We start from the raw sequence: 13,213 nt of genomic DNA on the forward strand, positions 1-13,213 counted from the left end.
ATAAGTGTAACTCTTTTTTAAACATTTTGTAATAAGTAGTCATTGCAAGTTATTTATTCAGGTGGATAAAATATATAAAGTTTCCATATGAAATGACCTTATTTAATGCTACATATCTACATTTGAAAAAAGACATCACTAGAACTATTATTTTTGTAATTTTTGCTGGTCACATGATTTATAATGTATATCATGATTACCAAAAATTACAAGTATACATGATACTACAAGAAACAAAGTATAATCTGAAGAATGTTATTATTTTCATTTGTTATCTCCGAGTCATCCACATGTGAAGCATGCAGTTGCATGCAAGTGCTTATATGGGCGGCATATAAATAAATCCTATTATTGTTATTATTATTATTATTATTATTATTATTATTATTAAAAAAGATTGGGAGTATTGTCTGCAAAAGGAATAAACAGATCTGAGGGTTAATTCTTTACTACAACTTCTAAAAATATCTATTTTTGCACATTTTAATATGTTTAAAATTGATAATCTTATGATGGGGGTAAAGAGTTATAGCTGCTCTCATTTTGTTTTAAATTCTCTACAGTGACTTTCCTAAATTAGAACTGCAGAAAAGTCTTGTAAGCCTGACTATGAAAAATAGTACATCGGCCATAAATTTTTTTCACAATGCTTCTGAATGGTATGTTTAAAAAATCAATATAAGTACTTGTGTGTCCTAAGGTAATATTATTACTACACATCTGAGTATATTTCTATTTTGTTGGGTTTCCACATATTGGGATCTGTACATAAAGGTTTGAGGAATCAGCTAGTACCTAAAAATCATGAAAACACCTTTTTAAGACCAAAAGAGCTATTCTAGTTTTACATACCCAAGGGATCCATATTACTTGATTCAGCAGTGGTTTATGCAGCACAGCAAATAACTTAAATTGAGGAATTTTTTTCACTCAATTCATAGGCCGCATACAGACAGGCCAAAATAAAACTGGTTCAGGTCATTTTGAAGGTATGCTGTTTAAATGATGCATGCGTCCTAAGAGTCCAGAAGCCACGCCAAAGCCACAATCCAGCCCAAAGGACTGGAGCACAGCTTTGGAGCAGCTTCCAGACTCTTAGGACGGATGCATCAATTAAACAGCATACCTCCAATGTGACCTGAAGCAGCTTTAGTTTGGCAGTCTGTATGGGGCCATAGTTTAGTGCTGTGTGAACAAGCTTGCTCAAAAACAGAACTGATGTAATGAATAAATGTATATGTAATAACCAATTATTGGAGGACAGTCTGTGACAGAAAAACCCATAACCCTTCATCAAGGTGGAGCCTCAGAATCTTGTCCTTGGGTTACTTGCACCCACCTTAGACTTTTTACCAGAAGACCTTTATTTGGATTCCAATCAAGCCTTTGAGGTAACCTCAGACAGTTGGCTTTGAAGATAGGATGTGTTTGCATGGGTTCATTGTTAGTGGGTGACCATGATCTGGCTGTAGCGATCACAAACTACTAATTCAGTCCAGGCATGAGGTTCCAAAACAGAAAATATTTTTATTCACACAGGAAGAGTAATTCTTGTAAATTTAGACTGGCCTCAGGTATCACCAAAATATTTAAGTTTACAGAGCAAAATTTTCCTTGCCTATGGCGGGGTACAGACCGCCGCTTTGCAGCGGTCTGGCGCCGCCGCCAGAAGGTCCGCGGGGGAGCCGGAGCCTTCAAACGGCCCGACTCCCGCACGGACCGAAAAAAGAAGCTCCAAAATGGAGCTTCTTTCTGCGTCGCGTTTGTGACGTAGCGAGGCGCCAGGGGCGCGCTCGCTACGTCAGCAGCGGCGCGACGCGTCTGGACGCTGTGCGTCCGATACGTAAAGATGGCGCCGGCCATGTAGAAAGGCCGGCGCCATCTTGTACGGACGGAGTCCGTACGAGGCCCAGGGGCGTCTAAAAGAGACGCCCCTTTTTTAAAATGGGACGTCCTCCGGACGTCCCAAAGGGCCGTCTAGAAAGCCCCTATATAATTTAAATTGTTGCATAACTTAAACCTGCATCTCACATAATTCTCTATATATTTATCCCTCTCTCTAGCTTCCCTTGTTCCCTATGTACAAATCTCTTTGAGCAGATCTCATTCTTCATTTGGAGCTGCAGCCTTTCTGAACAATCTAAATGCTCTGAGTGCTTGCCTTCTCTCAGCAAAATAACTCTTTTGTCACACAATCCATTACATCCAGCAAGAAATACTTTTAATTTTGTCCCTCATTGCTCATTAGAATAGTAGAAAAAAGTTGAAAGGTCTGAACTTGTAATAGTGCAAGCAAGCATGTTGATGAAGCACTATTCTTTCAGCATTTTATGTATAGGGTGAGCTTATGTCACAAATATGGTCTCAAAGGCCTGTTACAGACTGCCAAAATAAAGCTGCTTTGGGTCTCTTTGGAGGTATGCTGTTTAAATGATGCTTGCGTTCTAAGAATCTGGAAGCTGCACCAAAGCTGCACTCTAGTCCTTAGGACTGGAGCATGGCTTTGGTGCAACCTCCGGACTCTTAGGACACATGCATCATTTAAACAGCATACCTCCAAAGAGACCCGAAGCAGCTTTATTTTGGCAATCTGTAATAGGCCAAAGTCCCCAAATTAATAAGGTGGGCCCAAGTTTAAGAGTAATTATTTGTAGCCATAGAGAGATTTTTTAAAAAAGAGAGATTGTTATCTTACTGTTTCCCAAAACTGATTCTCCAAATCTATTTAAACAGGCATCATGTTTGAGATTGGGATTTATGGAATCAGAGTGTTGAACGACATAATATTATATATATATATGTGTGTGTGTGTGTAGTTATGATATCTTCAGACATTCCAATATTGCCAATTAACAGTTCTTACTATTATTATTATTATAATATTAAAAGAAGAATTTCTTGGTGCTTTAAGGATTTTAGGCTAAAGATTGCTTTGTACTTTATTATGTTTTGACATTTGAGTATGTGGGTGTTTTATCAGATGATTTATTTATAATTATGTGAGATCTATATATATACCCTTATATATGCACACAAAATGTTTAGGATTGTTGATCATATGCATTTCTTCACTGGTGTATCAGAATATATTTTGTCTAGGAAAAGTGGTAAATACTGTTTTATGCATTTTTAAGGTTAATGTTTGAATGGAAAGCTATTTCTGTACAAAATGAATTTATAAGAGGGTACTCTTCATTTATAATCTAGGAATTTAAATATAATTGGGTCAATAGCCAGAATATCAGAACTAGCATTAAAGTTTTTTGTGTATGTGTGTGGCTTTGGTTTTAAAGGTTATGAGTACTGTCATGAAATATCACTAAATATTTTATTTACTTATTCTATTAAGTTTGCAACATGCACAAGAAAACAAAGTCAGTTTTTCAGAAACTGAAGCATTCTACATGCAGACAACTTGTGATGGAATTGATATATTTACAAACATGATAGAGGAGATATCAGAAAGCAAACCCTCTGGTTCCAGACTGGTAGTCAACCAGAAACGTAGACAAGCCTTAGAGAATGATCTCTTGGTGATGTCAGAAAAACTTCTTAGTAGCTTTTCTTTTGAGGTAAGATGGAAAATAAAATTGTGATCTGTTATCTTCACTTATTACAATAATGTTTAAAAATACATCCTTCCTCATGTGTATCTCTGAGCATTTTTTGTTATTTGCTGCATAATAAATACAGTAGATCCTTCCCTTCTGCAGGAGTTCTGCTCTGCTCCCCCTCCCCCCAGAAATGCAGAAGGACATACCTCCTATTATTCAATGATCATTGACCTATTTACATCCACATTAATGTGTCTGCATGCATACACCACTGTTGAATATAGCAATTGGTGCAGATCACTAGCCCACTGATATGGCAGTGCAACTGTAAAATAGACAAACAGTGTTTTTTGTTGTATTTTATGCAGTTGGTTCTGATATTTTTTTAAAAGATTGCCCTAGTGCTTATATTCATCAAGATATATACATATTTTGAAAGCTTCATAATTGTTTGATAAACACATTGATACGTCAAATATTTAGGATTGCAGTTCAATATCTTTAAGGTGTTGTACCAAGGCTATCTTTGCTCTGCTATAGGCCATGGTTAATAAGAAATGGACTGAAACCCTGATAGAGAGGATATTTTGTTTCCAGAAAGTAGGGCCCATTTCTTCCTCTGCAGACAATATAAATTTGGAACTCTGCTTAAATATGACTAAACTGAGGGATTATCAGACTTTTTAAAATATTTAGTGTTATTCAAAATGACACCTCAAAGAATATTTATGGTGTGTTGACCATTTTTATATGTGGTCCAAAATGCACTACAGAATTATCCAGTTATTTTTGATCACTTTAACTGCCCTGACTCAGTGCTAGGGAATTCTGGGAACTGTAGTTTTGTGAGATGCTTAGCCTTCTCTGTCAGAGAGCTCTGGTGCCACAGTAAACCACAATTCCCAGAATTCCCTAGCACTGAGCCATGGCAGTCAAATTGGATTATTTCTGCAGTGTGTTTTGGACCTATGTTAGCACACTACAGTTCATGAAGATATTGTATTCTGAAGCAATGTAGATAATATAAGCAAATGTAGTATAGTTTAATGCATTTTAATGTATTTAATTTATTCTCAAGATGTCTGCAGAAACCCTTGTGCGCTGTGGTGGTCTTTTGGCTGGAGTTCTTGGTTGCTATTGCTATGCTGGTATCTTGACAGAAGAAGAAGCATATAAATCAGAGCTTTTTTATAAAGCCAAGGTAGAGATTTTAAGAAATATGCCAAATTAATGAATTTTGAAATACTTATGGTTGAAGGGGGTACAGATCTCAACCACATGTCATAACTATGAGAAACGTTTCATACAGTCGGCCCTTGGCATCCATAGACTTGCCATCTGCGGATTTGATTATCCACAGACAGTAAGCTTGTGTCCCATTGTCCCGAATGGTGGCATGGCCGCATGTATGCGCTGCCATTAGGGACAATGGAACTTGAGCATCTGTGGATTTTGTTGTTCGCAGGGGGGCTATGGAACAGATCCCCCACGGATACCAAGGGCCAACTGTAATATTCACTATCCTTCCACAGGTTTGTTCATCAGCAGCCCTGAAACATAGGATTTTTGTGACCTCAAGTTTTACATGCATATTATCACCCAATAATAATAATGATAATAGGGATAATGACAGGAGGAAGGAGATGAAGAACTGTTGAACTGTTGAGGTATTGTGGTGGCAACTGCCACAAGCCATAAAAAGAGAATCAAATTAATAAAGGAGAGTAATGTACATTATATTTTTGTGGTAGTAGTAAGGAAACAGGTATTTTGTAAAAGTTACATAAACTATATATGTTGTTGTTGTTGTTGCGTGCCTTCAAGTCATTTGCAACATATGGTGACTCTAAGACAAGTCTATCATGGGGGTTTTTTTGCAAGTTTTTTCAGAAGGGCTTTGCTGTCCTCTGAGACTGAGAGAGTGGGACTTATCAAAGGTCACCTTTGGATTTATATGGTAAAGTTGGGATTTAAACCTTGGTCCCCAGAGTCATAGTTCAAACCACTGCACCATGCTGGCTTACATACTGTGCTATTTGATATACTATAAAAATTAAGAACCAGCATTTTAAAGGACTTTTTGCAAACAATTTCAATGTAATACACATGGTGCCCTTTCACATTACATAGTTATAGCACTGTGATTCCACTTTAACTGCCCTGGCTCCATTCTATGAAATCCTGGAATTTGTAGTTTAGGGAAGAGTATTTTGAATTCTTAGCAGGTAGCTCTTTTGCTTCACCAAACTATACATGCTAATATTCCAGGATGGCAGTTGAAGTGGAATTGTAATTATATAACTGTACAGTGTGAAACTGTCCCTACAATGAGGCTTTTGGGCTCCTCAGAATTAACAGAGCCAGCATAAAGAGAGAAGGTTCAAGCCCCGTTTTTCAGTGGATTCTGGTAATAGAGATAGAACAGCATTGGGCTATGTGGGTCCCCATTGTATTGTGATTTTCATGAAAGGAAGGCTCAGAAACAATAACTGCATTGATTTGTTGCACTGTATCACAAGAATGTCACCCCATAACTTCTACATCATGGCATGTTGGAGACACCCAAGTGCACCTGTGACAAGAATGGGTTGTATACAACATTGTAGTCCCAGTATTTCTATGATCCTGTCAAAATTTACTTAACAAATATGGCTAGAAATGCTTAAGATATAATTGGCCCTAAGCTTTACAACAATTAAAAACCAAGATGTTGAACAAAAGGTAGCTAATACTGGATTCTCATGATTTGATTTGGAGGCAGCCAGAGCAGCTAAAGTGGAATAGTAGCACTATAAGAGTGTTAGGTGGTAGACTGCACAGTTGGAGTGCTTGTGAACTGTTCAGAAAGATGGGAAGAATATTAACATCACATTTTCACTTCTCTTCCTCTTCAGTTAGTTATCCTCTATATTACTGTTCAAGGTGCCTAGAGATGGTAGACTTACATTTGCATCATAGCAGAATATTTTGAGTGCTTTCTAACTGCCAAGAAAGACAGTCTGTGGAGTTAAGGAATTTGCTGCTTGTCAGAATAATTTTTTTTCCTGAAATATAAAGATCATGTTTGATTGCATAGTTAATTACTCATGTCAAAACAACTCATCTAATGGTATATAAAACTAAACTGTAATGTTAGCATATTTAAACCTAAATATAGAAGGAGTCGAAAGTTTGTTTTTTGGAAAGTTACTGAATACTTGTTGTTGTTTTTCTTTGCAGTCTCTTATTCATTATGTAGGAGAAAGCATTTCTCAGTCTAAAAACAAGCAAAATGAAGATTCCATGATCATTTCACTGAGGACTTCAATATTGCAATGTGCTAGTTGCTTATGTAATTGTAACCAGGTAAGACATCAGTGGATGTTTCAGTCCAGTCTAAAACTCAGGAACATCAAAATTTTTGTAGTGTTCCATTTGATGACAATATAGTTTTCCATATAGTTTGCCCAGTTATAATAATGCACAGTATGTGCATATGTATACATACACACACATGGTACAAAATAATGATATTGCAATTTTTAAAGTTCAGTTTCTACTGTAAGTGCAATGGCTAATGGGTATTTTTCTTGAGTCAAGTGTTTGGGTGCATTATCATGCTAGTTCAGATTATTAAATCCCAATGCTGTTAGTGGACTCTGAGTAGCCAAACTGTGAAGAATTGCAACTTGTAAGAGTAAGTGTTTGATACTGGATCTGGTCTCAGCTTTTAAGATATACAGTGCGCCCTTGTTTTACGTGCGGGATCTGTTCCAGACTCCCTTGCGTAAAGCAAAATCTGTGCATGCTCGAGACCCATTTAAATGAATGGGGCTTGTGCATGGGGCGGTGCGCACACCCCATTACTCCCTATGGGGCATGCCGCCCCTTTCTCCCCATGCGACTTTCAGCGTATGCGTGGGCGCACTGTAATTCCAAGGTATTACGGAACATATAGAATTTTAAAGGCTCTTCATTATTTTTGCAATCTTTATCCATTTATATTTATTTTACTTATTACTTTTGCATTTTGTCTGAAAATAATAAACATCCACTTTTATTGATAAAGGTGTGCACTATTGATATAAATTGTTAAAAGAATTAGCATTCCTTCTTTAAAAAAGTGACATTGGCCTGTTACAGACTGCCAAAATAAAGCTGCTTCGGGTCTCTTTGGAGGTATGCTGTTTAAATGATGCATGCACCCTAAGAATCCGGAAGCTGCACCAAAGCTGCACTCCAGTGCTTAGGAATGGAGTGTGGCTTTGGCGCGACCTCCGGACTCTTAGGACCCATGCATCATTTAAATAGCATACTTCCAAAGAGACCCGAAGCAGCTTTATTTTGGCAGTCTGTAACAGGCCATTGTCACTAAGATAGCAACTGTGTAGGACAAAGATACCGATTCTTTATTAATCGAGTAGTTAACTGTTAAAAATAAATGGGAAATGAAATGAAGGGAAAATTAGGTGTAGTGTGGCTGCAGAGTACGTAAGATAAAAAGGTTGTGTTGGATGTACTTTGACAATCAGTGTATTTTGGATTGTTTCAACAGAACAGCCCCCAAAAGAGTATGTCTGACATTTTCTTGCATTTGTTAACATCAAAGCTGATGAATGATCTTGCAGATATGTGCAAACTTCTGGTGAGTAGTACTAAGTGTGTAGGGAATTATACTTCTCCCACATGGGGTGTGTGTGTGTGTGTGTGTGTGTATAATGTAACTTACATTACCCAATACAGTTTAATATCTTGCTCTTGAAAATCAGCCTCTCCTCTGCCTACTTAGAATGAAGAAAATAGTCAGGTCATATTGATCTGTATACATTACATTCCTTCTCTCCCACAATTGAGTAATAGGCTGTCATGGGGCCCATGGCTGCGCTAAATGGGGTGGAATTAACAGGTAGCTCCATATCGGTGGAAGGAATCAAAGACGCCTGAATCAGTGCTTAACACCTTTATTCCAACACCAACTCTTTCAGTTTCAGTTCCCCATGGACTGGTTACTTCACCGCCCAACCACTTTATCAGTCACGAATGTTCAAGACTTTGGGACTTGCCCCTCTTCTTCAGCTTCTGGCTCGTCTTGCACCTGTGGTCCTGGGCGACGCCCCACCAACCAAAAATGCCTGCAAATGTCCCAACACAAACGGGGCCTGTGTGTAATTACCAGGGTGCTTGGTAAGGGCTCTCGTCAGCTTCGAGGCTCGAGGGATGGGTGCGGTCCGCAAAGAACCCCCCCACTCGGCGTTCTCTTGCGCTGTCACTTCCCTCACTTCCTCTCCGGCCTCACAGGTGTCGCCGTGAAACCTCTGCAGCACATGCGTCCCGAACCCCCGTATAATCTCCTCCTTGTACCCTGTTGCCTCTTCACACTCCGGCATCCTTCTCCTCCCCCTCCTTCTGCTCTCCCTCCTCTTTTCTAGCCCGTGCACCAGTCTGCTCCCCTCGCCCTGCCCCCATCCCAGCTGGGCCTCATGTTTCATCAGCTTCCCCTTCCCTTGGGGTTTCTCCCAGGTCCTCTCATCCACCTTTTTCCTATGCAGGACCCCAACCGGACTCTTCCCCATCATTCGCCCGCTGACATAGGCCTATCTTGTTTTTTCTTTTTCTAGCTGTTTCCCTCCCTCCTTTCAATTCTTTCTTTTCTGTCATCAACCCCGGCCCTTGTGGACTTGGAGGGATGTGAGCAACTGATCATTGCTTACTTCTGGATATGCCATGATATGATGCTAAGTGCCTACATCTTCAAGTTCTTTTTTCCTAAAGAGGTATTGGCATATGAGGTGGTATCCCAATTCTGTGGCTTTTCAAATTAGACTGATTGTCTAAATCAGTGATTTCCAAAGTGATTACCTGGGTGTGTGGAAGCACTTGGGGGCATTGATGGGAAAGGGGGGTGGCAGGGGGGCCTTCAGTCATAGTATTGGTGCACAAGAAAGCCAAGGGGAACCAGTGGTCTTAAGGACCATGGTGGGGATGAGGATTACATGAAACTTCTTTTCAGGGTCCCCAGAAAACCACCACACAACCTTGCTGATCTTTTTGTGTATCTCCCTCTGCCTATCCATGTGAGCTCACTCCCTTACTACTGTCTTTCACTAGTACTGACAGTTAGGAAACTTTTGCAAGGGTTGGGCACATGGCATTCCTTCTGTGGCTCAGAGTGGCAACATTTTGGGACAGACTGGAGCAAAGGATTAGAGCACATGGTGGCAGGGGAGAAGTGGCAGCAAAGAGGAGCTTCCAAATTTGGGACCCTGCTTAAACTTTTTGAGCTTTGCTGGGACTTGGCTAGCAAGTTGGCGTTACATTTCTTCCCCTTGTTTCTTTCATCAGACAGCCTAAGAAAAGAGGTAGCAGATTTTTTGTGAGAGTGTGAAACTTAAAGTTGTGTGGGGAAGATGTGTCTCTGGGGAAGGAGCATCTGTGCTCAATTCTTGGAAAGAGTCCATTAGCTTGGAATGAGTCCTGTAGTTAAAATCTCTTCATTTCTCGGTCCACACCCATTTCCAATCCGAAGCATGTGGCTTCCATAAATCTCCAACACACACACCATCTGTGCCTTTCTCTACCCTTCTCTTGGGAGAAGCTTTTTCTTTGTGCCTGGTAATCCTGGGAGCAGCAACTGAGTAGCTGGCTGAGCCGCAGTAAAGAGGCCACTCGTCCACACTGTCTGTTGCTGCAAGCCTGGCACAGGTGAGAGTTTTCTTGGTCACTGCTTATCCAGCTGCTCAGTTGCTGCTCCTAGGATGACATGATGCAACGGGAGCAGCAACTGAACAGCAACCAAGAACCTCTAGCCTATGCCGGCCTTTGCTGCAAGACTGGCCCCCCAAAGAAGCTTCTTGGTTGTTGCTCGGCCAGCTATTTGGTTGTTGCTTCCAAAGTGACTGTGTGCAAATGGAGCAGCGACCAAGATTAGTTGTTTTGAATTTGCAGTAGAACAGCAGGCCTGCTATCAAAAAATATGCAGTGTGGGGCACTGGGAGAGAGAGGAAAGGAAGCGGTAGCCCCAAAAAGTTTCAGGACCACTAGTCTAGATCCATTTCAGACTGCTTTCAAGTTTGGCTATGGGACCGAGGTGAATTTGACTGCTTTTGTGGACAATTTATCCTGGGAACTGGATGGGTTAAAGTCTCCTTGTTGACTCTGTGGGACTTCTCAGTTGCTTTCAACTTGTTTCCTTCTTGGCTGTTTCACTGTAATGGGACTTGGAAGCACAGTTAGCAGGGTTTTGGCCCCTCCTAGAGGTGGAGTTCAGAAGGTATTTTTAAAAGCTACTTTTTAAACACATCCAACTACTGATGATGTAACCTTCTTATCTGCCTTCCCTAGGAGGCATAACCTTCCATAACCTTCCCCTCCACTATGGCTGCCTTCTCTAGGGGCACCTTTGTAGGAGCTGGGGCAGATGTGATTGATTTCGGGGCTAGCTCTGTTTCTCTTGCCGTGGAAACTGCCTCTGCTGGTAGGAAAGAGCAAAATATGCCTAATTCCCCCTGCCTTGCGTGCTGGCCTTTAGGCCACTTTAGCTCTGCTTTCGACCCAGAAGTCTCTGAGGGAATGGGAGTCATGGTTGGTCCCTCTGTGGTACTTTCAGGGGAGGAAGAGGATGGTGCATCTGCTTAAGTTTCCTTCAGCAGTCATCCAAGAATAATCATTTACAGTGAGTACCAACTTCTAATTTTGTCAGCCACGGGAACAGCTGTGAGAAGGGATGATTTTGGTGTCAAACTAAAGACTATCTCAAAGTGTTCTAAATAGTACATGTTCTCTAAGTGATGGCCATTTTAATAGCCAGGCACAGTTAGGCAGCCATCTTCACTTTCTATATCTTGGTTTTACGTCCCTGCCAGTGCCAGTTCCTTATTCTTTTATACCAATCTCTCTCTCTTTAGATCAATCTGACTTCCATGTTCATCTATTGACTTCCATGTTCATCCTTCCATGTTCATCTATTGAACACATAAATCTCCTTATCCAATGTGCTCCTCCATCATAGAATTGAAAGTGGAGATTTGAAACCTGGTCTTCCAGAGTACCGATCCAACACTGAAGCGCTACACCATGCTATCTCTCCACATAAGTGGGTTTATTTTACTGGCCGTTAAAAAATCTCAGGAACCACGTATGCTAGTTTTGCAAATATTTTCTACTCTCTGTCAGCCTTCAATTTTGCCAGAGTAAAAGATGATGCTTTCCTATTTTGTTCCTAAACTGGTGTCCTGTTATGCACTGAGAAGAACATAAAATTACATTTTGTGGATTTTGTTTCATTATAAAGCTTATTGAGTACATTGTGAGAAAGGTGAATGAAATAATTCAAATTAAATTACTTCTCTTAGATGGCGTCTATGGGAAAGGCAAATGAAGTTGGAGAAGTAGATATAATGGATGATGATCCTGAAGAGAGCAGAATGGAAGGAGAACACCGAGCAGTCTTGGATCTGTTTGATGATGAGTGCGTCAAACCTGGAGATGTAAATGAATGTGGAGAATTGCAGACTTTGGCAGGTATGTTTAATTGGCTCTATGTATAATTTTGTGGCCAGTGAATGGGTTTACAGGGCAAACTGTATAATTCAAGCTGCCTTCTTCTACAAATGTATCAGGTGTAAAATAATGTTTAAATCTGAATTTTTGAATGAGAGCCACCTGCAAAGTTTTCAATATGTGATGACAATTCTTTGCAGTATAGATCTGGATGGAAGAAGGTTGCTGTTCATTTCTTTAAATAAACAGATTTTTAATGAAATTTTGAACAGTAGAGTGCATATACTCTACCAATATACTCTTCTTGTTCTAAGGAGAAATAATATTTTGTACCGCTTAACTCACACAAAATATGTGTGTTATTTTCAAAAGCATCTCTACATCTCAGGCCAGAGATGGGCAGAATGCAGCCTGCTAGACATTCTACCTGAAAGCCATTTTTGTAACTCTTTGGGGAGCCTTTGTTATGGGGGGGAGGGGTGTTTTTGTATTTTTGCCATTTCTGGACTTGCTGCAGCCCTTGAATGCTACTGGAGACTAAAATTTGGCCCATGGGCCTTTCAGAGCACCCTCTCCGATTCCTGATACAGAGCTGCTAACATTGGGCAAATTATTTCTCTTCCACTATGGTCTACCAATGGAATTACAACTGCTTTCAACACGAATGGGGAGATACTATGCTTTTTCTGTCAATACATGCCACTATATAAAGCATGAAGTTTCTTGCTTCCCTTCTGCAGTAACAGCAGCAGGAATGTTTTTGCTTGTGTGGTAAATTAGCCAATTTAAACAGAATTGGGCTGTGGAATGGTGAAGGGAGTAAACTTTCTGGCAGAGAAAGGGTGGCTGATTCATCTGTGAACTAAGGGGTATATCATGTCTGCCAAAAGCAGAATAAAGTGAGGAAGGATTTGCTAGACTAGTTTTAGGAGCAGAAAAATGCAAGAGTTACAAGTGAAGATGGTAATACCTAGACCCCCTGTAACTTTCTAAGAATGAGACAAGACAGTTGCACAACAAAATTCTTGTCTAGAAGCCCCCTAGGTTTTTTAGCCCTCTAAAGATTACGGCTTTAGAGCTAACAGGAGCACTGCAAATATGGTATTTGCCCTTAGACAACTGCAAGAGAAATGTAGAGAGCAGAACAAAGGACTCGATGTAACATTTGTTGACCTCACCAA

General features: G+C 40.2%; 1 protein-coding gene across 3 annotated transcripts in view; it reads left to right on the plus strand.

Annotated features, from left to right (window-relative positions):
* The window catches only part of ATM (ATM serine/threonine kinase), an 86,171-nt gene that overhangs the window by 15,490 nt on the left and 57,468 nt on the right, over positions 1 to 13,213 (plus strand). For 2 of the 3 annotated variants that reach the window (XM_042460044.1, XM_042460046.1), the window contains 6 exons: positions 564 to 659; positions 3,350 to 3,572; positions 4,633 to 4,755; positions 6,774 to 6,899; positions 8,089 to 8,178; positions 11,885 to 12,053. In XM_042460044.1, coding sequence (XP_042315978.1) covers positions 564 to 659; positions 3,350 to 3,572; positions 4,633 to 4,755; positions 6,774 to 6,899; positions 8,089 to 8,178; positions 11,885 to 12,053 — 827 coding nt within the window. The remainder of the gene's footprint in view (positions 1 to 563; positions 660 to 3,349; positions 3,573 to 4,632; positions 4,756 to 6,773; positions 6,900 to 8,088; positions 8,179 to 11,884; positions 12,054 to 13,213) is intronic. The other variant, XM_042460045.1, reaches the window with a different exon arrangement.

Source organism: Sceloporus undulatus, chromosome 3 (assembly GCF_019175285.1).
Source record: "Sceloporus undulatus isolate JIND9_A2432 ecotype Alabama chromosome 3, SceUnd_v1.1, whole genome shotgun sequence".
Lineage (NCBI taxonomy): Eukaryota > Metazoa > Chordata > Lepidosauria > Squamata > Phrynosomatidae > Sceloporus > Sceloporus undulatus.